Genomic DNA, 26,018 nt, shown 5'->3' with positions numbered 1-26,018 from the left:
AAGTTTACGTTTTCTGAAACAATTAAAGTTCAGGGCGAAAAAACAATTACAATTATTAATTAAAATAGAAAAGGTATATTTTATTTTGCACCTCTAACAGGCTGACGTCAGAAAAGGATGTGGACCTATTCTATAATAATAGATAAAAAAAATAAAAAAAAAATAAATTAATAGAAAGGGCACTCTGGTCTTTTGTAAAGTGACCATGCAGATCCGCCCGATAACTTTTGTATCAACTTCCTTCCTATAGTTAAATTTTTTTTTAAAAGCATTTTCGGTCCCAAAAAAATACGATTCATTTTATAAAATTCATAACTACAGTTTGCATTGGAATAACCGGAGTTATTTTCGTAACTTTCTAAAAAAGAATTCACGTTAATTTGATGATATGTTCCAAATTTATATGGATTTTGCAATATCGGTATCAGTTTTTTGTGGTATACTAAATTTGGATTAGTTTACGCGTTTGTTGTTCACGATGAAAGTTAATCTAATAATCTCTGGTAAGAAAACATTAGTTTAAAAATTTCACATTTATATTGTTAACCTAATGAGGTGATTTTTAACGGTTTCTTGAGGTTTTGAGTATTTTGACGGGAAAATTACTAGTGTTTGTTAATTTTTCTTTTCCTAAATTTAAGACATAATGAAAGGGAAACCATTTGGAACGATTATTTGTTGGTTTAACTTCTATCAAAAGATCTTCAAGAAGATTTTCTTTCAAGTTATGTCAACCATGAAAATTAGCCCCCTCAAAAAATAGGTCTAATTCACCAGTTTTCTCGGCTACAACTTCTTTATTTCCTCTTAAATTTACCCGCATTAACAGTTTACAGTAATTTTTTCGACCTAAATGACTTTCCTATCTCTGTTTTGGGCGGGCTCGATGGATATTTTAGCCTCTCTCTGCGGGTACTGAGTTAGTTTCATCTCAGATCGGAGCTTTGACACGATGGTGAACCTAGTTTAGTCGTTTCCAGGCACCTAACTCGTACGTTTGTTGGCATATCCTGCCCACGGTCTATTTGACATTAACAATAATGCCATCGTACACCCTTTAAATAGAAATTCGTCAGTAGCCAATCTATTGTAAAATATATATATAAAAAGCTTTGGGATAGTTCGATAAAGGTGTACGTCCTTAGTTTGGGCTTTTCAACTGGAATTTATTGTAAAAATAGTTTCCTAAATTCTCGACTATGGACTAAAATCCATCTCATCCATGGCTCGTGACAAATTTTACAAGCATCAACATTTTTTGATAGCAGTGGTAATTTTTCCAACCATTTTGTCGCTGGTAAAAGCTTCAATTGGTCCAGAATGTGAACTACGTTTGAGCAACTGTACTCGGATGGTACAACCGTTCTTGGATGATTCCAGATATATGTTTCCAACTACCATGCGAGATGTAGACGTCATGTGCAAGTAAGAAGTCTTTAAGATCTGGATATGTAACGAAAGAGGCTAAAATTTGATTTCTGAAGGGTTTGGAGTCGTTTTGTTGACTGTGTACGTAAATTTATGGTCAAGTGTTCAACCGAAGATCAACGTTCCAAGTTTCACTTGGCTGTAGAGAACTCTTTAAATACGGTTCACGCTATTTGTAGTTCTGACAGATACCAAAAAGGTTCGAATTATATTTTGCAGTCACGATCCTTTTCATAATCATTATTTTTAACTCTCAGATTATTTGGAGAACTCTGATTGTTTCAAAAAGGTTTCTGTCAACGATTGTGGGTCTTATTATAGGACAATGATTCAACAAGTTTCAAATCCCTTTTCGAATGATGAACATATCTGCTGTGCATTTAGTCAGTTCAGACAGTGCGCTGATGATTTGCTCATACATCAATGTGGAAGCAAAGGAACAAAACTATTGGAAACTTCCATGAATTACTTCATCTCAAGGTGTGGAATGAAGTTTTACAGGTAAGAGGACTATCCCCCCTTAGTTTATCTAGAAACTTCATTTGCTTTTATGTAGGTAATTCTAATCTTTATGATGTTTACTTCTAGCATGGCATATCGGTGCCCTACAGCTCCACCTCCCTTGGAAACTAACAGAGACAGCTTGCATCTTGGGTCAACCCCTATTCCCATCATTAGTACACCTTCAGTTGCCAGCAATGTAACCCCATATGCCTGGTCAGCCAGAACTGTCATTTATACACTTCCAACAGCTTATGGAAGTAGAACATCCCGAGAAAATAGTGGGGCAGCTGATTGTTTACAAAATCAAGGCTTATTTTGGCGTGTTTATTTTCCTCTAGTTATGATAATATGGGTTATTTTCTCTGAACAATAACAACTTATTAATTGTAATGATTTTGATCATTATCCCCCAATGTAATAACGATAATGTTATGTGGTAAAAAAAAATGTGTTTTATTTCAATAGTATGCCTTATTTTGTAGGAATTTTATGTTTTATTAACTTTTTTCAATAATGTGCTCATAATTTATAAGTTTCTTTATATTATTAAATCAAATTGTAATTTTGATTATTTAACATTATGAAAAAATTATTTAAGCTCGTTAACCCTCGGTCAAAACATGTATTTGTTTCTCCCGCTTAAACGACGTTCATTGGTTCTTCAAATCACGTGCCACTTTTCAGCCAATCACCTTCCATGATTACGGACATCTTCCCCCACCAAAGAGAATATAAGGGAGGAGTGGAAGCTCCCCCCCCCCCCCGCTCCACAAGCGTAAATAGTTATGTCTCGCTTAAATTATACTAGCGGCAAGGCTAGCGGTACGAGGGAGTTTCCGGCTCAATAGCGCCACCTACGATACCATTTAATGTCTCAAACGGAAATGCCTCGGTACTGCGCATTGAAGATGCGCGGTAGAAAAGCGAGACAAGTTTTGCCCCTCTTTCCACTCCTCCCCTATACTCTCTTTGCCCCCACTTTTCAGAGATTTTGTGGCTTTCAAAGGAAGAAGTCACGTCTGATGAAGCTAAAACTTTTTTGTTGAAAATAATTAATTTTTTCGTGTTAATCATGCTAAATGTTAAAAATAGTTAGTTTTAGAGTCCATAAAACATTTGTAAGTATTATTTCGAGCCGGCATAGTGATAATATCGAAATATGAGCAAATACCGGTTTGACAGTTTTAGGGCCCTTAAAGCAGTTTTAGGGTCTAAAAATGATTAGCCAAGGCTTAAATTTTTCAAACTTATTTTTTTTTTTCAACTTTTTTTTTTTGTTTCAACTTGTTGGGACGGTCCAATTAGTTAGTAAAAGAGGGTGGGGGTGAGGCGAAGGTAAATCCATAGATATATATACGGGTCTAGATACCCTACTGAATCGGGGGAAAATACGGAGATGACAGCTAGCAGTCGACGCGATTTTCCCGGGGGAAGATACCTAGTGCGCCATCTATCGCTGAATTTTGAAAGCTAAAAAATTGGATAAATAACTTTTGCCAGCGGGCGTGCTGATGCTTTGCAATTGTATTTGGTAGTTATAATGTTATTATTTGGTTTCGAGGTGGTAAACAAACTTTTAATCATACTTATGAAAAGATATTCCTTTCCCGAAGTTGATAAATTATGACAATGTGTGAAAGAACAACTGTTAACCATCTTTAATGCCTTATTTCACTAATATTTCATTAAAAACACTACTTCTTTTACGTAAAAACTATTTATTTCACTTAAGAACATAATTACACGTATAAAGGAGATCAAAAATACGTAAAGCTATTTGAAAAGTTAAGCCTAATTTGAATTTCCCGCTCTTTTCATATTCGAATTTTTCGTTTTTTTGTTTCTTGAAACTCTCAATAGATGGCGTTTGGATCTAATTCCCCCTCCGTAAAGCGTCGACTGCTAGTTCTCACCTCCGCATTTTTTAAAGGGCCTAACAGAGGGGAAGTGTATCTAGACCCGTATATATATCTATGGGTAAATCTAGTTGCATCATGGTGGAAATTTCAGGGAAATTATTAGAATAATTGAATTTTAGTAGTTTAATGGATTCTTAAATATTTTTTAAAGATATTTTCATTAAAAATAAATTTTTAATTATTAATTTTTTTTTTTTAATAATTTTCAACTATCAAAATTTTTAATCCCCTTTTAACTTAATGAAGTTTAAGTTACCAATTTGGACTTTTTAAATTTAAATCTTAATTAAATGTAGCTAGAGTTATTTAGATAAAAATAATTAGTTTTAGGTTAGTTATCAATTTAGCTTAATGCTTTTAATAATTCATCCAAACAATATACATATTAATTCTGCTTTTATTTCATTTGACAAATGGTTCTGGATCATATAGAATTGATAAACTAAAGTCATCAGTGGAAATAACAAAAAGTATATGGATCTTCTAAATCAACAATCTACAAAACTGCATCATCTATTTGGAATACCAACAAATTTATATTGGCCACTTCCATTGATTCTTTGGTGGAGACTTGATTAAAGGTTCCCAAGGTTTCCACGTAAGCATTTTTCGAGCTAATATTAGCTCATTCTCTGCCTGCAACACATTAGCATTAGATTAGAGGGGGGGAATCCAGTGTTTAATATTGGATTTTTTAGCCTTCCTTACCTGCAAAATAAGTTCTTCAACTTGACCACCGTTAATTTTCTTTTCCAAATTTTGAACATTTTCCTCCTTGATAAATAATTATATTTGGCTTAACTTTAAATCTTAGGGAAAATTAATTTAAATTAGGCATCCTACCGTATTAACTATAGCTAAACGTTGATTAACAATGACTTCAGTGTGTTTACGATAAGCTGCTGTTTCAGGCATACGATTTAGACATCCAAGTATTTTCCTGTAGATTGCTTCGAGCGACTGTAATATTTGTAATATTTATAACCAAAATATACATTAATTAATTAGCAAATTTGACACTAAAAATAGACAACCTATCAGCCAAGGCTTAGGAAAAATTCTGATTTTAAGGTTACCCTTAATTAAATTATTAACTTACGTGATGCGGCGTTCTTGCAACCGCCAAACCAGTTAATCCCGTAGTCTATAATAACAAAAGTTAACTTTAATTAGTTGAATTAAATCGTTAAATATCGCTCGTACCTTCTTCAATGCACCAGCCATGATGATTTTAAGTCACTTTGACCTCTACAACCTTAAAGCAGACGACGCGAAATAAATTTAGTTGCGGCGATATTTAATAGATGGCGCGACTAGTTCTAATAAATTTAGTTGCGGCGATATTTAATAGATGGCGCGACTAGTTCTAATAAATTTAGTTGCGGAGATATTTAATAGATGGCGCGACTAGTTCTAATAATTTTGGCGGGGAATGAAGGCGGGAAAGTAAAAGGGGGGACGTTATATAAGATTTTTACGTCTCAGGAATTTATTCTTATTTTAAATTTCTCAAACTTTAATTGCGTTTCCATGACTTTTTAACGTCCTTGCTGTGGGCAAGTGCTAGGCCGTTTCTGACTAGTTTTTTTTATCATTATTCGAACGAGACAGTTGACCTAGTTTAATATTTCAACCAATAAAAAAGCGTGGTGGTATTCGTTGTAGAAAACCATTATATAAATAAAATAAGAAACTTAGACTTAGCAACATGGAAATCCTTTATGAAATGGCATAAATTAAGTTTAAAAATAAAATTTTAAACTAGAAGAGAGTGGGGTAAGGGTTGCCGCGAAACTTTTCAGGTTTTGCCGGATTTTAGTTGTAAGCTACAAATGGAGAATCTAGTTCAGATAAACTGAAATAATTTATAAATATCAAAATGATGTTTTGAATATACATGAATTTTTTTTTAATCTTCGAAAGTAGAATAGGGTGTCCATTATAAACAAAACGAAAGAATTTTTGAATGCTATTATAATTCTATAAATAGAATATGACCCTTCACTCGTTAGTCAGTCGAAGCCATTATTTTGGATATTTAAATATGCTAATTATTATATATCGCTATATTTGGCTTTTAGTAGCAATAAAATGTTTTTACGTAAAGATCCTAACGCGAATCGTGTTTTTAGTTTTAATCATAGAATAGACTTCGAGTAATTTTGGTATCACGAATAAAAAACCAATTTTCTACAAATGATACTTTTATCGGGGCTGTACCCGCGGAATGCTGTATATTCCTAAAACGTAAATACAACTATTAGTAGCCAAAGTTCATCATGCGTTAAAGTAATTGGCTTTTATTTTTAAGGGCTAAGGAAATATTGTAAATAACAATGCGTGTCTGAAAAGGGGGGGGGGTATAGGCTTAGGAAAGGGGGTCAAAGCAAATGGACAATTTTTAGGATCATTTGTCGGGCTCGCGCCGCTAACTTTTGGACGCTCGGCGCCACAATCCCACACTTACATTATAGTACACCCAAATTTTCGTTCCATATTTCCCTTGGTATTTTCAGACCTTTTTCCATTATATTGTGATCAAGAAAAGACTTACCCCCACCCATTTCGGGTCTTTTTTTAAGCTTAGGAAATAGGGTAATGTCTATATTTGGACCTTTTTGAATATTAATAATACTGGGTGTTGCAAATTTTAATTTAATATAATCAGAAATTAAAACAATTACATCGTTGTGCTAGGCCCATTCCCAAGAGGTACAATTAATTATTTTTAGAAGGTTAATTTGATTATTGGCGCGATACTTTAAGTAGAATCTTCCTCAGACTAGTTTAAATTCCTTAAATGAGATTATGTCCCGAGTATACGATAAGAACTTGGGTGTTTTTTCGTCTTGAAAGGCACACTGACATATATATACAGGGTGTTTCTGAAAGATATGTCAGTTATTCTTTAGAGGATGTTGCTTAACATTTTGGCAACCCCGGCCAGCATTTCCGAGTTATAGTTGGAGTGTTTTACAGATAACCCCTTAAAATTAATAACAGGAGTAACTGAAAGACAGTGCTAATTTAATTAAGGGGTCATTCGTAAAACACTAAAATCATAACCCTTAATTTTTGACAGACCATTCAGATATAATATATTATATTTTGCGAATTTGCAATTAAGTTATTAAAAATGAAAAAAAAAAAAATCGATCATTTGCCACTGAAAAATAATAACTCGTCCTTGCGCAATGAATCAGTGACGTTCGGCGTTTGAAACGTTTCTACTTTGATAAAAAAAATAAATTTGCTTTTCTTAGACGTTAGCGTGCCTTTAGCCCATTAGCAATGAGTCAATTACAGATAAAAGGGGACCCAATTTGAATAAATATCAGTGGTGAGGGGAGGAAGGTGAAATTACTGAAATTGTTTTTCTTTTTGACAACATCGCGATATGAAAAGGTTGTTGTTCGTAAACAATATGGAGTTAACATTTTTTACGAAACGAATCATCCTCTTCTCTCTTTAGTACTTTCGTAAAAATAATTTTCGAAACCTCTTTCTCTCTTGAGTCTAACGGCACTTCACTTTTAAAGGTCATAACCCCTCTCTCTCTCGTTCGGAGTCAAATCAGATGTAAACTAAACCGTAGATATCAAATGCTTTAGAAATAATGTTGTACTAGAGAGTAGCAGCAAAGAAGCGTTTTATAACTTTGTGTTAACGACATCTAACCCGCTATCTATTTAATGGATTATTGCCCCAAAACTCTTCTATATAGATATATTTTTTACGGAAAATCTTTTTTAACGTTTTACGAGTTTTTTGATTTATTTTTTAAAATATTATAGGGGAGGATCCTTAAGTGTTTGTTATTGGAATTTTCAATATAACTTATTTCGAGGTTTCGAAATTCTTCGGGGGGTTTAGTCTAGGATATATTGAAAAAAATATATTTCCTCCCCCGTTTCTCATTGATTAAATAGGTTAAATAATTTAACCCGAGTAGCTCCAGATTTTCCATGTTTTCGTATAAATAAATTTATTTTTATAGCGACGATATATAGTTTCGAAATTTTATAAAAATTGTATTTCGTATAGGGAACGGTAACCTTTTGCCAAATAGAATAGAGCCAATGTAGGGAAAGGCGTAAAATATAATAACCTAGACCAGGAATGCATACAGCTATTAGGAATCATTGTGTACTAACCATTTTCACTCAACGTATCTGTTGGCGGATTTTGTGGGAAGACTAAGCTAGACTAATCATTATATATGACGAATTTTATATGGTGCTAATAATTTATCTCGCTGCGCGAGCCTGATGCCCTGATCTCGCGTTGCTACCAACCAATGAAATCACAGGATAGTAAGTTCTCAATCCCAGCTCACAAATCGCGTAGAAATTAACAATGGATGTATTGGGGGGGGGGCACAATTATTCCAATTAGCTGTATGTGTTCCTGCCTAGATCTAGACGTGCACGTTGCCGTACAATAGATAAAGGCGTTTTCTTTAACTCATTCCCGCGCTTATAAATAACCCGGGGGATCACGTTCGTGTTACGAAATCATTCTAAATATTAATCCAATTACGAGGGAGGAGGCCCAATTTTTTATTATAATAATAGAAAGAAGAAGAAGAAAAAAAAAGAAAAGTTCTGTAATATATTCCTAGTCTGTAGTCACTCATTAATTATTGAGCCGGACCCGTCGATTTTTTTCTCTCTCACTCTATTCACCCATATCAACCTATCCCCGATTATTGGCAAGTGTTATTTTCACTTTTCACGAAATCTGGACCCGCGGCTAGCCCCCGGGCGTGGGTTTTCTGCTACTAAAACTATAAAAAGGGACCCCACCCGTCTGCTAGAACGACTATGGCGCCGAGAATTTTTTTTTTGATCAAAAGGGCGGGAAGAAAAGGCGGGAATTGAGCTAGATTTTGCGGGGGAATTTCCCAAACGCTCGTGCGATTTACCAGCGCTAAATAATTTTTATTTTAATCCGCATGCTAATCTAACGTTGCACGATTAACTTTGGATTTATAATCGTCGTTACGTAAGAAAGTAACGTCACAGACATTTTTAATTTCATACGGGGTATTTTGATTCGCGTGCCAGTGGTCAGTTGATGCCTTTTCAACGTTACGTGGTCAAGGAAGGGTGTCGGAGCCGGCCCAAGCCTTTTGATAACTTGCCCCATTTTCTTTATCGAAGTCAGAGCTTAATCGGGGGCGATTTGTGGTAGTGGTTCAAAATTGGGTCATATTTCCGAATTACCCAAGGGCACCTAGTTTTTAAAATTTTGGTTTTCAGTGAAAGGGCAAATGGGTGGATGTATGTAGTTTATTTTTTATTTTTGAGGTCCGGTCTGAACATTTTAATGCTTCCGTAATTATGTCTGAACAATTTTATTACTTTTTGAAAGAAATATCTTACGATAAAAGTGGATTAAGCCGAGATTGTTAAATTTACGAAAGTATTAAGAGCGTTTACTTTTAACTCTCGTGCTGAGGAATTGTAATTATATAACTTCGAGAAAATGCCTAGTTTATTTTGGGGGTAAACTTAAAGGATAGTTGGTTGATACTTCTTTGGGCGTTGATATGATATTATTTTCTCAATATTTTTTTTTTTTTCAAATTTGGGAGGGGTCCCGTATAGTATAGTATGCTTCTCTAATTTCACCCTTTCTTATTTCCGTCCTCGTAATGTTTTGAAATTTAATATCCATCTTTTTTTCTGCGGTAATTTGAGAATTTGTCACTTACTTTATCAAACCAAATTTTTATTTTATAATCATAATATTATTGGATAACCATTTTTTCTGTCTGAAAAGCTTTTATGTAAGTTATCACTTAGTTTTGGTAACGGGTTTGTGTAGGAAACTCGGGATTGTTCGAAATGATATTATTTATCTTTCAACAAACAAAAATAAAAATTAATTAAATTTTTACATACCCGGGTGGTTTGCGGACTCAATTACGAGTAACTCAACCAAACCACTTAACGAACCCTCCTCTACTGTTACTGATATCAACCCTTCAGTTTTGTCAAATTCGGTATCGACCCTTCAGTTTTGTCAAATTCGGTATCGAATTGCCATAACAAACAAATAAACAAAACCACTTTCTCAAACATGTTTTAATAGAAGATTTAGGAATTTTTTAAATGGGTCAAGATTGGCTACATTCTTTAAAAAAAGGGCTTATACCACATAGATAACTTTTTAGTTTTGTTTGAAATCGTATGTGCAAAATAGCGCGGCCTCTCGAATTAAATCAGACAAAGATTACATAGGGAATAAATAATTCATCGGAGAAACATCGCAGGGAGAACCTTCAACATATTTTTTGTGGATAAAACATTAGGAGAATGGGGAAAAAAAACTAATTTTTGTACGTTTTCCGCCGGGTTTCTTAATCCAGACTTAGTTAATCGTATTACCATTACGTAAATGGGATGTATTTTCCGTATAGGAGGTTATTTAATAATGCGAAAAACAACCGAAGCCTTTTAAGCGCATCTCTCGTACTATAGCGGCGCGTGTTTTATCCACTAAAAGTTTCCCGCCAAATCTCCTTTTCTTCTTCTTCCCTATCCTCGTGGCTGGATACTTGACTAGAAAATGAAATTTCAGACCTTTAAAGTATAGGCATTAATCTAGGTTCGACCCTACTATCCCGGTTTTCCGGGATATTCCACCTTAAAGGAGGGAAGTTTGATACTGGAGCGGTATAGTTGGGGAAACCATCTGTGGCGTGCTTTTACTCTCTTTCTTCAAGGTTGGGCATCATTGAGTGCCGCCATCTCTTGGTGGAAATATTTTTACTAGTTTAGTCACGTGTAAATAGTAGTTCTTGTTGCTGTAACCACCAGGTGGCACCTAAAACTTATTCCCAATCTGAAACCTAGGGGTACTGTGGCAGGGTTCATACAAATCTGAAAAACACAGGGAAAAATCTGGGAGTTTTAGAAGTTTCAGTAAAATAGCCCATTCCATTAACTACTCGTCGAGAAACCAACACACAGGGGGAAGGGCCGCCATATTAGGAGAGTTCCTTTGCGCCAAGAGGCAACGCCAGATGGAGCTCGCGTTCGCTACACGTGGGAGGCTAGCCAACTCACACTGCCGCTTGCGGTGCATGTTATCTAGCCTAATATGGGGGACCGGCCCCTGTGCTGTTTATTTTTCCTATGGGATTACAGGAATGGTCTATTCAAGGAAATTTGACTAAGTTTGCTCTGAAGGGGTTGCTTCAACTATAAAAAACCATTCCGTTGTTATTACTCCATATATATGTTTTGGGGGGGGGGGGGACTCGGGGAAATTGGTTTTCCAAACGTTTTGTTAACCCTGAATATGTATTTTCTATTAGCGTATTTATTTAATTTTAGTTTAACGTAATTATTCTGGTGTTTAGCTAAAATCAAGGAATTTATTTATTTCAGGTGGGAGTAGTTTTTCGACTGAATGACGTCACGATGGACATTTCTTGGAAGGATCACGATGGACATTTCTTGGAAGGATCACGATGGACATTTCTTGGAAGGATCACGATGGACATTTCTTGGAAGGATCACGTCTGACCATCAGCGAGGGATCAAGATTTGGGCGGTCTAGTGCACGACCGAGCTGCACGGAGGATCGCGGGAACCAAACCGTACTATTCTAAACATCTAAAATGACGTCACTATGGTTCCCGAACGCGTTTGTTTTTCGCGGTATTTTTATATCGGGTTACTTAAAACTTTACGTGAACTTTGACTTTTGTGGTGCGCTTACATTTCAACTTGACGTGGATTCACGGTTATCTACGAGTTCATCGGGATGTCAAAAATAGTGGGTGAGTACATAATTTTGGGTGTTCGATAAGCAAACTTTAAGATCAGAGCGCCGCGTCCCATAGTCCCTTTCCCAGCTGTCAGGTCAGAGCGCTGCGTCCCATAGTCCCTGATCCTAATCCGCAAGGCCAATTGTACCAAAATGTTGCGCGCGCATTAACAAACTTTCAGGTCAAAGCGCAGCGTCCCATAGACCCTTTCCCTATAACGCGCACATCTGGAAGTCACATGATCATGTCACCTTGAAACATTTTAATGTGAGTAAATAGAGGCCGATCAAGTTTATTACGGTCCTACCTGGAGGGTGATGCGAAACCTACGACCTGTCTATGGTGAACTTTCTATTGAACGTCAAAATGGGTCAAGACACTTAAAGTCGCGTCGCGGGTTAGTTTTTAAAAGAAAGTTAAGTTTTGAGAACTTTTCGCGTGATAAGTTATGTTTGTGCGCGTTTTTGACATTTTTCACCGTCTTTGGATTCGATCGTCGTTAAATTGTAAGTACCCTTCTTACTATTTGTTTTTGTCGCTCGCTTTGTTACGTCCCCTGTGCTTTTTGCGTGATTTGGTTATTAATGACATCAGACATCGAAGCCCCGCCTATGATAAATGTATCATAGATTGTACAACGTGAATAAGTCCGGAACTTGTAAATTTTATAAATCAAACCACTGCGTCGAGCAATCCAAAATATAGGTCGAAGATCATCAAGTGGACTCTGCTTAGCACCTAAACATTGTTAGGGATATTGTGAAATAAAAATTGTCAGGGAATTTCAATTAAATAATTTTATGATCCGTCCCAATTTAAAACTTAGGTAAGCTATCATTATACAACGCTTTAAATACTAACTAGGATGCCTACCATTATCCAAAATTGAAGTAAAATCTAAATCAAACTTATTTAGCTTTTTATTAGAACCCAGCTTATTCAGGGAAATTTGTGAGGTTTGAGTAAGTTTGCCATGAAGGGATTGCTTCCACTATGGAAAAAACCACTCCCGTTGTTATTACTCCATGTATGGGAAAAAGCCTGGAAAACTCAGGGAAATATATGGGAAAAAACCTGGATAACTCAGGGAAATATATGGGGAAAACCTGGATAACTCAGGGAAATATATGGGGAAAACCTGGATAACTCAGGGAAATATATGGGGAAAACCTGGATAACTCAGGGAAATATATGGGGAAAACCTGGATAACTCAGGGAAATATATGGGGAAAACCTTGATAACTCAGGGAAATAAATGGGGAAGACCTGGATAACTCAGGGAAATATATGGGGAAAACCTGGATAACGCAGGGAAATATATGGAATAAAAACTTAAAAACTCAGGGCGCCGTTTCCAAAAGTTGTATGGGTAAATTTTACTGCCATGCGTGGGAGTTTGGAAGGCCCTTCTCGTGTTAACGCTATAGACTATGATTTCTACTCCAGTATAAAGTTTCCCTCCTCCAAGATTCCACGCGCATCGTTTAAAAGTAGTAAAAATCATTTTAGACTAGACGCAGTCTACTTTACGTTTTTTTCAGTATGACTTTTATACCGAATTAAAGCTAAAAGGGGGGGGGGGTGGCCTTGACTGGGATTAATTCCGAAATTCTTCTAATGCAGCACTAGGGAAATCAATGAATACCGCGCGCGCGTGGGAAGACTGGTCTGTGTTCAGCTGCTTTTTTATTTATTTTTGTTGGTGATAATAAAACGTATTAAGTAAATGCATTTTACTACCGTTAGGAAATAAAATAGGGGGGAAACGGGGTCATCCGGAGTGTTAATTACAAATAACTGTAAAGGTTGAGCCTAATTAAGGACTTAATTAGGATCACGCTGTTAAGGGGGGGGGGGTTCTCCCCGTATCTACGCTTTCAGCTTACCTACATGTCAGGACCTGGGAAATTTAAAAAAGAAAAAAAAAACGTTAAAAAGGATCCCTGGAAATATTTGGGAATTTTCTCGGAACTAATTACTTAAGCTTTTCTGAATTTTCTGGATAATTGAGGCACTTGAAAAGATTCAATTTGATTCCGCTATACACATCGGACGACGACGGCGTGTCCTTCAAGCACTTTCCGTATAACATTTAGCGCGGCGTATATATCTTTAGTTTTAAACTTTCGGGGAAGCCGGAAGAGAAGAGAAGGGAAGCAAACTTAAAATCGTCTAGCCGAAGGTCTAGCCATCCTAAATATCCGCATTTTATTATATAAATATTTTTTTTATTCAATTTTCGCTTTTGTCAATTTATTGTTTGACTGGAAAAATTTAAGCTCTTAAGTAGTCTAGCTTGAATTTCTGTCTGGGATTGGGAGAGAAAATATCGCCGTTACTACTATACTTGATGATGGCGGTGGATTTTATAATTAAACAATAGGCCAGACACGTGGATCACTTGTCCCGCCTAGCAACCGGATAGGAGGACCCCGCCCGTATCTTTAGACCCCCATAGTCCTATTACCTCGTCGAAAGCCAGCCAACTGTCTACAGTCTAGACGCTAGACGTATTCGCCACGAAAAATAATTGCGTCCATAAAATAGACACCCGCCAGAGCAGCGTATCCAATCCACCTACAGCACCCGGAACCCGAGGGTTGGTTGAGGGGTCATTTTAAAAAACCCTTCCTCTCCAGCGCACTGTTTCCCCGCCAAATTTAAGACCAGTTAAAGCCGCAGTTTCTATGGCCTGGGTGTATGCCACGAGTTTTAGGCATTCAGACATTGTACGTTTTCCCAAGTCCCAACTCGGTTCCAGAGAAGAAAAAAAAAACCATCCTTGTTTTTCAGCCAAATATATGGATCTCCCGCCTGTTTCTGGGCCCCCATGAGCTTGCTTAGAGTATATCTCGAGTTAGGGGTGTTAGTTTTAAGCGAGCTTGTAGTAAACGGAACACTTTACCGCCAAATTAAAGGATCTCCAGCCCCGGTTTCTGGGGGTCCATCGTGAAACTGGGCACCCTTTCGCGCCGGCCCAGTACCAAGTCTCCCAGAGATCCAGACATTCGGGGGTCCAATAGGGGAACGCCTTTAACCGATTGGGCCTGGAGAAAATTCCCGGGGATCGAGCGCTCTTAGCTATATTTAGAAAACGAGCCGTCTCGCCTACGTCTGTAGAGGGCCAAGTCTCTCTCCTCTCCTCTCTCTCTCTCGCTCTCTCTCCAAGTTTCTGGGGGAATCCTAAGACCTTTTGCGGAAGATCAAGAGGAGTGTTGGAGGGAGAAGCTAGCGTTTTAGGAGGCCCAGACTTCTCCGAAAAGTTTTGTTATACGGGGATCATTTTCCAATGAGCAGTCTTTTATAACCTAGCCATGGCTAGACGTCTTGGGTTTTAGGAATCGAATGCGCGGAGGTTTTAAGACACTTTGACTTGTCTTACTGTGTGGGGAATTCCAAATGAGACTTGGATGAGTGAGACACAAGGGGAATTATACCGCGTGCTATGGAGAGGAGTTTTGAGGTATGGGTGGGAAGGAAGAAAGATCTAAGGGTGAAGGCGCGCGTGCAAATGCTATTCTTATCATTCTTTATCTGCAATGTCAAGTTCTGCTTACTATTCTGGGATTTGAGAGAAAAAGTTCCGAGACACGCTGTTCTGTTTTTGTCGAGTTTGCAATACCCGTAAAGTTTTGCCTAAGAGAGAGTGAAACGCTTGAAAATAACCTTAAAGTGATTCTTAAATAATGTCAGAGATTTAATTATATTGATAATGAAAATAATTATACTTGTAACTATATTCATATGAATTTTGACGTCAATGTATTTTTTTCTCTTCCGGATGACGTACGGTTTTGAAATTAATTTTTGGATTTAATCTTTAATTTCTGGTTTTATCAAGGCCTCAGTTGATAAAACGTAAATGAAATTATAACGATTTTAGTTTAAAAAGATTTAAATGAAAATACGTCGTAACATTTTGTACATTTGAGTCTGCTGTTCATATGAATTTTAAAAATTGTTCGATTTAATTAACCATCAGAACTATACAAACATTAATTAATTATTTTTTTAATGTCGTTTCATCCTCTCTTTTAAGGGCTATCCATGATTATTAGTCTGAACTCTAATTCTCCTACCAAGTATCTGGGTATAAATATTATTATTGCGTGTCTTCTAGCTTTCAAGTTTAGCAGGAGTACGCGGTTTTTATTTTTAGATTTTTAACGATTTTATATTTCGATGCATTCGGCCTTGCTATTTTCTGACGCTTGGAGAAGGGGAGGCTATTACAATTTTGTTACACTTGTAACCGTTACACCAATGTGTGGGTTCTTAAATATTTTTTCTACTTTTTTTTCTTTCTTTCTACTTCTCGCGTTTCCTCCTTTAGCTGTTCCGGCCCTGGAATTTAAGGGCGCGGGAATTCCTTTCTTTTTTCTTGTTTCTTTCCAGCCCCCTCCCCCCATCCTTTTGTTTTAACGGCGAGAAAAATGGAGTGTGGTGTGTGTTAGAGCTAGGGGTCGAAGGATATCAAAGAAAAAGAATTGTTTTAGTTCGTACTTGGAGTTTAAAATCGATTGTTTTGTTATTATTTACTAGAATTGAATTTCCCATGCACAGTGATTCTATCTGTATGATTTCTTGTGATTCACAAAATAGTGCTTTCGTGCCTTCCCCCCCCCCCAATATTTCACGAGATTTCCTCGGGTCTCGTGAGATTGAAGTATCTCCGTGAAATTCCCTCAGATTTCACGAGATTCCTCCAACCCGCCTTATCACTTGAATCATACGAATTTTGAGCATGGAATTCACCAAAGTCTTTTCTCGCGTTTACATTATAATATTTCGTGAGATTGTAGTCGTATACGTCCGTGAAATTTCACTATAATATATTTCGTGAGATTGTAGTCGTATACGTCCGTGAAATTTCACGAGATTTAATTAAATCGATAGTTTTCTTCTTAATTACCTGATTGAATTTCCCATGCACGGTGAATCTCTCTGCAAGATTTCTCGTTTTTCTCTAAATAATGTTTTCGCGTTCCCCCCCCCCCAATATTTCACGAGATTTCCTCCGGTCTCGTGAGATTGAAATATATCCGTGAAATTCCCTCAAATTTCACGAGGTTCCCCTACCCGGCCTTATCACTTAAATGATACTGATTTCGAGCAAGAGATTCACCTGAGCCTTTTGTCGCGTTGTTATCATAATATTTCACGAGATTTCCTGCGATTTCGTGAGATTATAAGCGTATACGTCCGTGAAATTTCACGAGATTTAATTAAATCGATTGTTTCTACTGAATTACCTGATAGAATTTCCTATGCTCGCTGAATCTCCATGTAAGATTTCTCGTTTTTCTCTAAATAATGTTTTCGCGTCCCCCCTCCCCATATTTCACGAGATTTCCTCCGGTCTCGTGAGATTGAAATATATCCGTGAAATTCCCTCAGATTTCACGAGATTCCCTATACCCGGCCTCATCACTTAAATGATCATACTGATTTCGAGCAGGAGATTCACCTGAGCCTCTAGTCGCGTTGTTATCATAATATTTCACGAGATATCCTCCGATTTCGTGAGATTATAAGCGTATACGTCCGTGAAATTTCGCGAGATTTAATTAAATCGATTGTTTCTACTGAATTAATTGATAGAATTTCGCATGCACAGTGATTCTATCTGTATGATTCTCCGTGATTCACAAAATATTGCTTTCGTGTCTTCCCCCCCCCCCCAATATTTCACGAGATTTCCTCGGGTCTCGTGAGATTGAAGTATCTCCGTGAAATTCCCTCAAATTTCACGAGATTTCCTATACCCGACCTTATCACTTAAGTCATACGGATTTTGAGCATGGAATTCACCAAAGTCTTTTCTCGCGTTTACATGATAATATTTCACGATATTTCCTGCGATTTCGTGAGATTGTAGGCGTATACGTCCGTGAAATTTCACGAGATTTCATTAAATAGATTTTTTTCTTCTTAATTACCTGATTGAATTTCCCATGCACGGTGAATCTCTCTGTAAGATTTCTCGCTATTCTCAAAATATTGTTTTCGCCCCCCCCCAATATTTCACGAGATTTCCTCCGGTCTCGTGAGATTGAAATATATCCGTGAAATTCCCCTCAAATTTCACGAGATTCCTCCTACCCGGCCTTATCACTTAAATGATCATACTGATTTCGAGCAAGAGATTCACCTGAGCCTTTTTCCGCGTTTCCATTATAATATTTCACGAGATTTCCTGCGGTTTCGTGAGATTATAAACGTATACGTCCGTGAAATTTCACGAGATTTAATTAAATCGATTGTTTCTACTGAATTACCTGATAGAATTTCCTATGCTCGCTGAATCTCCATGTAAGATTTCTCGCTATTCTCAAAATATTGTTTTCGCGACCCCACCCCCAATATTTCACGAGATTTCCTCCGGTCTCGTGAGATTGAAATATATCCGTGAAATTCCCTCAAATTTCACGAGATTCCTCCTACTCCGGCCTTATCACTTAAATGATCATACTGATTTCGAGCAGGAGATTCACCTGAGCCTCTAGTCGCGTTATTATTATTATATTTCACGAGATTGCCTGCGATTTCGTGAGATTGTAAGCGTATACGTCCGTGAAATTTCACGAGATTTAATTAAATTTTACCTTAAATATCATGTGCGATGAGTTCAAAAGAATAATATAAACTTTTGACCACCACCGAAAAAAAACTTTGATTTAAAACTCCTATATGAAAGAAGTGCGAACTTAACTTATGAAGCAGAAGAAGAAAAGAAAAATATAAATTTGGAATGATTGTGTTCAGTCCTCCTTCGCTCCGCGCATACCGCATTCCTTCTTTTCTCCATCGAAAGAAAAGTTTTCCCCATCTCTCTCTCTCTCACTCTCCCAATTCCTCGCTCCTTGCCACCTTCAGCTTCCGAATTTTCTTCTTCCTTTTTAAAGAAGAAAGAGGAACGAGAGAGAGAGAGAAAAAAAATAAAATTATTTCACATCTTACGTTTCATTCCTGACCTACTTTTCTTCGCGTATTATTACTTCTGTTTCACGTGAGGCAGTTTACTTGTCGGGAATTTTGGCGCGTTCCTGTAAGCCAAGCTATATACTGGGCGACAAAGTTTTAGTGGCAGTAGAAAGCGAAACCACGTTGCTTCCTAGTCTAGTTACACAGGGTTCATACAAACCTGGAAAAATCAAGGAAATAAATAGTTGACAAAAACCTCAGGGAAATTTGCGTCAAACAAGGGCCGAGTAATTAAGCAAAATGTTCATAAACATACCCTTCATAGGATTAACATTACACTAAACTTTGGAGGCTCATAACTCTGGTTTTATTAGAGATACGGGGATTTCCTTTGATTATGTAATAGTCATATTTGCCCCCCCCCTCCTTCGTTAACATTTGCACCATAGGATACTCCAAATACGGGAAAAACTTGGAAAATTCAGGGAAGTATGCGGGGAAAAACCTGGAAATCTCAGGGAAATTTGTTTTCCAAAAGTTGTATGAACCCTGTCAGATTATGTTCATCCTTGACTGGTAACTGTTCTACCCCTCGGAAGAGAAATTTTATTATACGTCCTTTTGGTCATTTTTATGAATTTAGGAAATTAAATCTGTTACATTGTAGAAAAATCTATTTTTGGGATTGAGTAAAAAATTGGAGGAGGGGGTTAGAAGTTATGAATTCCATGTTCCGTTAAGCCTAACCATACGGTTTTAATTTCGAATGAGTACCGTCTTATTCCTCCAGTAAGAGTGAGTGAGTGAGTGAGTGGTAGCTGGCCCTCGACCCAATTTAGCTAATTTAATACAAGACTGCTTGGAGTCTAGCTCGTTTATCGATTTTGGTTTGTTCAAATTTTTCTCCTCGTTCCTTCCCTTTCGCTTCTGAACTCTCTCTCTCTCAGATCTCTCCTTCCGGAAATTCGACCTATATTTTCTAACTTTCGGTAAATTCCTAAATGTAGGGCACTAGGCCCCTTGGAAACGCTTCAACGTTATAGCTTCTGTGGAAGGCGCGGAAGTAACTCTATAGGGGTAGGGTTTTTTTTGAAAGATTTAGGTTGACTTCAATTTTCGTTTAAAATATTTATTTCCGGGGTGAAGCTTTTAGTGGATAATTGTTTTGGGCTGTTAGAATTAATTTTAGTAATTAATCTTTGCGAAAAAAAGGAGATAAATATTATACAGTGTTACAAAAAGGGTGGTAGGACAGTGCGGGTTGATTTTGAGTAGAAAATGTAACATCTGTGATATTTTGCTGTAAGCGCCATTGTTTTCAAGTTATGTTTGGAGTGTTTTGCGGGTGACCCCTTAATTAAAGTAGAAATCGTTGTCTAAATCAGTTTCTTATGTAAATTTAAGGGGTCATCTGTAAAATACTCCAATCAACCTACTTGTAAACGTAGGCCTTTTCGACTCAAAATTTATTTCCCATAGAACCATCCCACTGTACTTCGGTCCTAAGAACCCTTTTAGAAACACCCTGTATAATGTTCCTTATTCTCATTAATCTACTAAGATGCTTGAACATTAGGATGTTATGATCCCCTTCCCTTTACCTAGCATATTTAAGCGCCTTTTTCTTTATATCTGATGATGCTGAAGCGAGTTTTTCCCGCTCGCGCGCGAAACTGCCAAAAAGTATCCCAATTTAGTAGATAGTTTTTTTCTCTTGTACCTTACGTTATAATGAGCTACTACGCGATTGCACTGTACCAAAGTGTAGAACGTCATTTACACCATAGCTATCCCTTTTGCCAAAAATGCGGGAGAAACTTTAATCAACGCTGATCTTTCTAGTTCGCTCCCTTCAATACAGTTCATCCCATTATACGTATTCATTACTGAAAAACGCTGTTCTCGTATTTAGAAAATTCGTGGGCGTAGTTAACGTTCTCAGGGAATTTTTGCTAGTGAAACGTTACGACGCGGACTTTAATGCTGTATGAGTTTATGTTATTTTTCCGTACTTCGGGGATTCCAAACACGACGCTCGCGCGTTATGAGCTAGCTATAGTTGATCCTCGCTCCATCCACTATATACGCAGCCTCTTCCTTCATCTTTCGTATTTAGGGATGAAAATGTTAGAATTAGGCCGGGGCCCTTATCCATTCGCGAATCATTTTCAAGTGGAGTTTCAACCGTAAGAAAAGGCTGGGAAGAAGTGGATGTAGGATATTAGCGGGATGACTTAAATATAGAACAAGATTGAATTTATTAAGTTATTTCCAAGAATATTTGCAATGATTTGAATTAATTTATTTCAAGCTACGAGATGCTTATTTTTATTAATTAATTATTATGGTTTATGGGTGATTTTCAATATGATTCCTTAAGAATTTGAATTGTTTATTTCGCGTATTGTTCCGCCCCCATATTTCACGAGATTTCCTGCGGTTTCGTGAGATTCTTATTCCGTGAAATTCGCCTCAAATTTCACGTGACTCCTAATTATACTCGCGAGAATTTAAAACTGGTTTCGTTTGAATCACCGTAATAAACCATACAGTCGATCGAGAACTTCGAAGATTTCAATATATGAGCGGAAGTTTAATTTCCACTGATTTAAACTATATTCTTGGCAATTCTGAATAAATTCCGCAATTGGAAAACAAGCAACAAAAACATGGCATATATATAAGTTGCTATCCCACGTGACATGCCGCTTTCGGTTTATTTTGGGTAGTTTTACCGACGCGGGGACTGCTAGTCTTTGAATTAGGGGAAATGGTCCATCATTGTGGGCGTCAAAACAAGGGTATTATAGTGGATGTAGTCTCGGTGTATCGCTAGATCCCCTGGAAAAATAAAGGATTTATGCTAAAAACAACAGGCTAAGGATGTGTTATACGTTATATTTTCTCAACCGTAGCATGGTCTTCTTGTTAGGACAAGGCTATAGCATATAGAGACCATTTGCTCTGAAAGTGGGCGCGAGTGCATGCGAGACATTTTCGTAGCTGTTCCTGGGATTGCGGGACTTAACTCTTAAGACCTAAGACCGATACGGATTTTTGGGTGTTTTTCTAGCCTTCTTCTTATAAGCGTGGGCGAAATATGAGGACTCGGTTGCGTTAGGGATGTTTATAGGGATTTGTACTATTTTCGTACATCGTGACATTTTTCGCGGATATTTTTTTAAAGAGAAGTTGAAATGCTGTCTAGCTTTAAAGGGAGGTAACATATAGCTTTTTGCCCTGTAGCAAAAAAAAATCAACGGATGAAAATAACTGAAATATATCCCCTGAACAAGAGTCAAGACAATCTCAATAGTGATGCATTCTCCCTTATGAAATGCGTAGGTATAGACCCCATGCTAGGCTCGTGATCCTAGAAGGGATAAAATTACCCTTATTTGTAGGCCTGGGTATATCGGTATTTTTGGCTCGTGCCGAGTCGTGATTGGCCTATCATGGTCCCCTAATAAGCCAAGGGTACATTATGGTAGGTTAGTTTTCCTCCGGGCCCAACTTCCCGACTGTTTCAGTCTAGTTCGTGTTTGGCATAAGTCGCGCTCCCCCCGTTTTACTCTCCTCCAAAACTCCTACACTTCTCTCTCCTCTTCCGTCAATCTCGTCGGCTTCTTTTACGCCGAAAAACGCGCGTCTTTCCTCAAATGACACGTGCCACGGGATCGAAACCCAAGAAGCTATAGTCAGAACTCAGACGTCACGTGATATATATATATATTTTTTCTTTCCTCTACTCTACTTTTCTTCCCTTTACATCTTTTCCGGATCTTTTTTTGGCGCGAGAGTTGGTTTGGAGAAAGAGAGGTAGAGCGCGCGCGCGCGCCATCAACCTTTCTGCGGGTCCTTCTCTGGCGAAGGCACCAGCTAGGCAGCCATCATCGCGCATGGTCACCCTTCTCGCACCCTTATAAGCGCCCCTCGCTTAAAGATTGCCCGATTTCCTTAGTCGATAATCTAGCTGGATTTTTTTCTTCTTCTCCTATTTCTTTCGGTTTGGGGTCCATTGTCCCCTTATGAGAGTGCAATATGCTGGGTGTTATTCCTTCCTCGATGTATTAAGTATCCAAAGCCAATGAATTGACGTGAAACTTTCTTTGGTTGTTTTCTTCACTCTGTCGCATATAATTTTAACACTATCATCTCGTAACTCCTTTTTTACGATTGCAAGTGCGCAGAATGCATTGAACGCTTATGTTATACACCGTCTCGTATAGAAAATTTAGAAATCTCGCGTCGTACGTGTTGCAAACTCGGACTGAAACGCTATACCGACTTAACTATACGATGTACATCAGTCAAACGACTTCTAGCGCCCTTTTGCTCCTGTGGCTAATACTGATCCATATAGCTTCCATCTCTCTCTCTCTATATATACGTCTACTTATATTTTTATTTTACCTCGAATTGACAATTCGTACGATGCTAGTCCCTGGTTATTTTAATTCTAAATAATTCAGCCTTCTGTTGTGTTAGACCTTTAGATTGGAATAGGGTTTATAGTTTCCCGGGTTTTTTTTTTCTTTCTACTTCATCCACCGCGGGCTATCGACTCGGGGGATCTGTTTTGGGGGAAGAGAAGAAAAAAAAGCGCGGGAAAAAATCCCCCGAAAGACATTATTCGGGGGTTTTACCCAGGGCCTCGTTCTGGAACATCATTGAATTCTCGATCTTTTTTTTTTCCTCATACCTTACCCTTACTCCTCTGTAGGCCAAAAATAGACTCGCTGTTAGATGAAGTGTAGTATTCACGAGATGCCCTCGGTGGCAATTTTTATACTGACAGACTCTAAGTTTGGTTGTATAAGACGCCTTTTAATTGTCGGTACTCTAGATTATCCTTGGCATATCCCTCTTTGGGATTAATACCCGAGAAGCGTGCTCGCTTTTTGAAAAGAACTATATAGTAAGAAAATAATTCCATACGCGTACATGAGAGGATCAAGGGGAAGCTCCCCTTAAAAAAGAAGGTAGCGTTATTATAAGAGTCAACTTTTCTCTCTCTTTTTCGATATTTTGCTGATAATTTTAGTTTTTGAACGATCGCTTTTAGGGATAATGTTTAGGCTTTGCCAGGGTTTCTTTTGTGATATTTTTTTGTTCATTTATTTTAGACTTAGGAGAGTATAACAACAGGGTATTAGGAAGCCCGTAGTTACCGAAATAATTGAGAATATTATCAAAATACCTTATTATATATATATATATATTTTTTACCAGAAGTCATACAGGGTTGTTTCTGAAAATATTCGTCAGATATTATGGCCCTGTGTTCTTTTGGAGATTTCGGGTCGAAAGTGTAACTTATATGATTTTTTTGCCCTAAGGGCCACAGTTTACAAGTTGTGATTGGAGTGTTTTACGTTTAAATTTAATTAAGAAAACCGAAAAACTATGATTTCTAATTTAATTAAGATTTCATCCGTATTACATTCTAATTATAACTTGAAAACGATGGCCCTTAGGGCAAACTGCCATAGAAGTTACATTTTCGACTCGAAATCGTAAAAAGAACATCCCCCTTAATTTCAAAAGCATCCTATATTTATCAGTATAACGTTAAATAATAGTTATTAATTAAGTTTCCAATTTTATTTATAACTTAATCGAGAATCTGTATTTTTCTTAGAGAAGCCAACATCCAGGGGCAAACTCGATAATGTTATTCCTATGAGCCCCTGTAAAACTACTTACCCGCATTACGCTGGTGCACTCTTTTTTTGAATTACGATTCATTATATCTATTTAACGGAATGATATTTTTGGAGTTTAAACTCCTCCTTCAATTAAAATGTTGTCTAATGGGTTTTAACTCCGTAACCGCCTGTCGTGGAATTTTCCTGTCTAGGATTGAAGGGTGATAAAATTGGAAGGTCTAAAAAACTGCCAGGAAATGAGAGCGGAAACCCCTTTTTCTCTCGCAAAGATTTTTTTTATATTGGATGAAGTTTAGTTCCGAAGTTCTCTTCTTTTACTCCTTATTATCCGGGACGGGAACTACCACGGCTGATATTGGCAGTTGGCCCCTAAAATTTCCCGCCAAATTTCATCTAGCGCGTGCCATTCGCGCGCCCCTTTTTTTTTCCACCGTCCATAACCTTCATCCTTTATTTTTTTCACTCTCTCTCTCTCTCTCTCTCTCTCTCTCTCTCTCTCTCTCTCTCTCTCTCTCTCTCTCTCTCTCTCTCTCTCTCCCGCAATTCCCGTCATCAAGCTCGCGCTTGATTTACGCCTCATCCTGGCGCTCTTCAATTAGAGAGGTTAAGTTAAGCTTTAAATTCTTTCCATTGCCCGTATTATTATTTTTTTTCTTCTCTATAAATTCCTTAACTTAACTATTCCCCTTTCGCCAACGTGTCAAGATTTTTATTTCCCGCCTTTTTTTTTTCCTTTTTAAATGAAAACCGCCGCGTGCTAAAAGCGAAAGCTCTCCAGAGTCACGATCTTCCCGCCATTATATTTCGCTTGACATTTCGCGCGTGCGATGATGGCGCGAGAAAGGTCAATATGGGGGCACGAGGAGAGAGCTGGAAGAGAGCGCAAAGTGCGCGCGCGACAAAAGGCTTAGCAAAAGGGGTGACATTTTCGACAAAACTTTTATGTCAAACGAATTGAGATAGGTCGAGGAGAGGGATGAGGAAAGACTAGAAGAGATTTTAATGAGACGGATTTTATTTTATTTTGACGAAAAGTGCCATCCTATTATATTCAATTTAAAACTGGAGATTATGTTCTTTATTTTATTACTTCAAAAGTAGGTTCATTTTAAAAGCAATTTAGTCTATAGCCAACGTGACTCCCAGGCCGCACCTCTTTTAAATTTACATAAAATATAGATAAAATTTAAATCCACAATTTTTCTATTTCAAAATCCCTGAATGTAAAATTCGAAAGAAATATAGACCTCTTTCTTTTTTCTCTCTTTCTTCTTCTTTTTTGACCTAATCAATCTAAATATTTAAATTTCGGAAATAAAATACGATTCCCACAAAACTATCGGATATTTTAATCTCTTTCTAGAAATAAGATATCGGAAGGAAAAGTAAAATATAATATCCATAATCGGAAGTAAATAAATTATTTTAAGGGAATTGATAGAGAATATATCCTACAATATTTTATTGGAATTTAAAAATACATCACACTTCTATCTATTTTCCGAAATTGAAAATTATACCGGTATATTATATCTATCAGAAAGGGAAGATTAGAAAATGGAATATATATATATGGGACGATCGAGCGCCACCAATTCTGGTTTCATCAGACAATTCATCCCCCCTTTTTATGCCCTTTCTCGATCAAACTCGGTGTATATAGTACGTGTATGTATAGTCACTCTCATCTGTCAGAATCGTTACTGACATTAATGCGTAGGCCTAACTTGGCCTCTCGTTCGTTCTACGTCACTGTCTTTTAGTTCCTTCCATCTCGGGCTCGCGCTCTTTATC

At 37.4% G+C, this 26,018-nt stretch overlaps 3 protein-coding genes across 3 annotated transcripts in view; 2 read left to right on the top strand and 1 right to left on the bottom strand.

Annotated features, from left to right (window-relative positions):
* Window positions 1-26: 26 nt before the first annotated feature.
* Window positions 27-2,506, top strand: LOC149691643 (uncharacterized). Its single transcript, XM_089868996.1, has 4 exons — window positions 27-1,425; window positions 1,485-1,627; window positions 1,686-1,929; window positions 2,017-2,506. The coding sequence occupies exons 1-4, from the start codon at window positions 1,223-1,225 to the stop codon at window positions 2,303-2,305; spliced, it is 879 nt and encodes a 292-aa protein (XP_089725122.1). The 5' UTR covers window positions 27-1,222; the 3' UTR covers window positions 2,306-2,506.
* A 1,724-nt stretch (window positions 2,507-4,230) lies between these two features.
* ND-13B (NADH dehydrogenase (ubiquinone) subunit ND-13B) lies at window positions 4,231-5,143 on the bottom strand. The gene is made up of 5 exons (XM_089869000.1): window positions 5,055-5,143; window positions 4,951-4,995; window positions 4,695-4,811; window positions 4,560-4,625; window positions 4,231-4,487 (listed from the first exon to the last, which is right to left on the bottom strand). Exons 1-5 carry the CDS (start codon window positions 5,073-5,075, stop codon window positions 4,386-4,388), a joined length of 351 nt encoding a protein of 116 aa, XP_089725126.1. The 5' UTR covers window positions 5,076-5,143; the 3' UTR covers window positions 4,231-4,385.
* A 6,819-nt stretch (window positions 5,144-11,962) lies between these two features.
* The window catches only part of Tdg (Thymine DNA glycosylase), a 226,898-nt gene continuing 212,842 nt past the window's right edge, over window positions 11,963-26,018 (top strand). The window contains exon 1 of the mRNA XM_089868960.1: window positions 11,963-12,137. The gene's annotated coding sequence lies outside the window, so the exon portion shown is untranslated. The remainder of the gene's footprint in view (window positions 12,138-26,018) is intronic.

The sequence above is a fragment of the Phalangium opilio genome, unplaced genomic scaffold (assembly GCF_054372755.1).
Source record: "Phalangium opilio isolate 3A_F unplaced genomic scaffold, DU_Popi_V2 ptg000025l_1, whole genome shotgun sequence".
In the NCBI taxonomy this organism is placed as follows: domain Eukaryota; kingdom Metazoa; phylum Arthropoda; class Arachnida; order Opiliones; family Phalangiidae; genus Phalangium; species Phalangium opilio.
This window is presented reverse-complemented; position numbering and strand designations above follow the sequence as displayed.

Excerpts from the sequence above, each read along its gene's own strand:
- LOC149691643 (XM_089868996.1), top strand. The coding sequence starts at position 1,223 with ATGGCTCGTGACAAATTTTACAAGCATCAACATTTTTTGATAGCAGTG. Across the intron at positions 1,426-1,484 it reads GATGTAGACGTCATGTGCAA|GGTTTGGAGTCGTTTTGTTG; the intron begins GTAAGAAGTCTT and ends TGATTTCTGAAG. Across the intron at positions 1,628-1,685 it reads TTCTGACAGATACCAAAAAG|ATTATTTGGAGAACTCTGAT; the intron begins GTTCGAATTATA and ends TTTAACTCTCAG.
- ND-13B (XM_089869000.1), bottom strand. The coding sequence starts at position 5,075 with ATGGCTGGTGCATTGAAGAAG. Across the intron at positions 4,996-5,054 it reads TGGCTGGTGCATTGAAGAAG|ACTACGGGATTAACTGGTTT; the intron begins GTACGAGCGATA and ends TTGTTATTATAG. Across the intron at positions 4,626-4,694 it reads GTTTAGCTATAGTTAATACG|GAGGAAAATGTTCAAAATTT; the intron begins GTAGGATGCCTA and ends TTATTTATCAAG.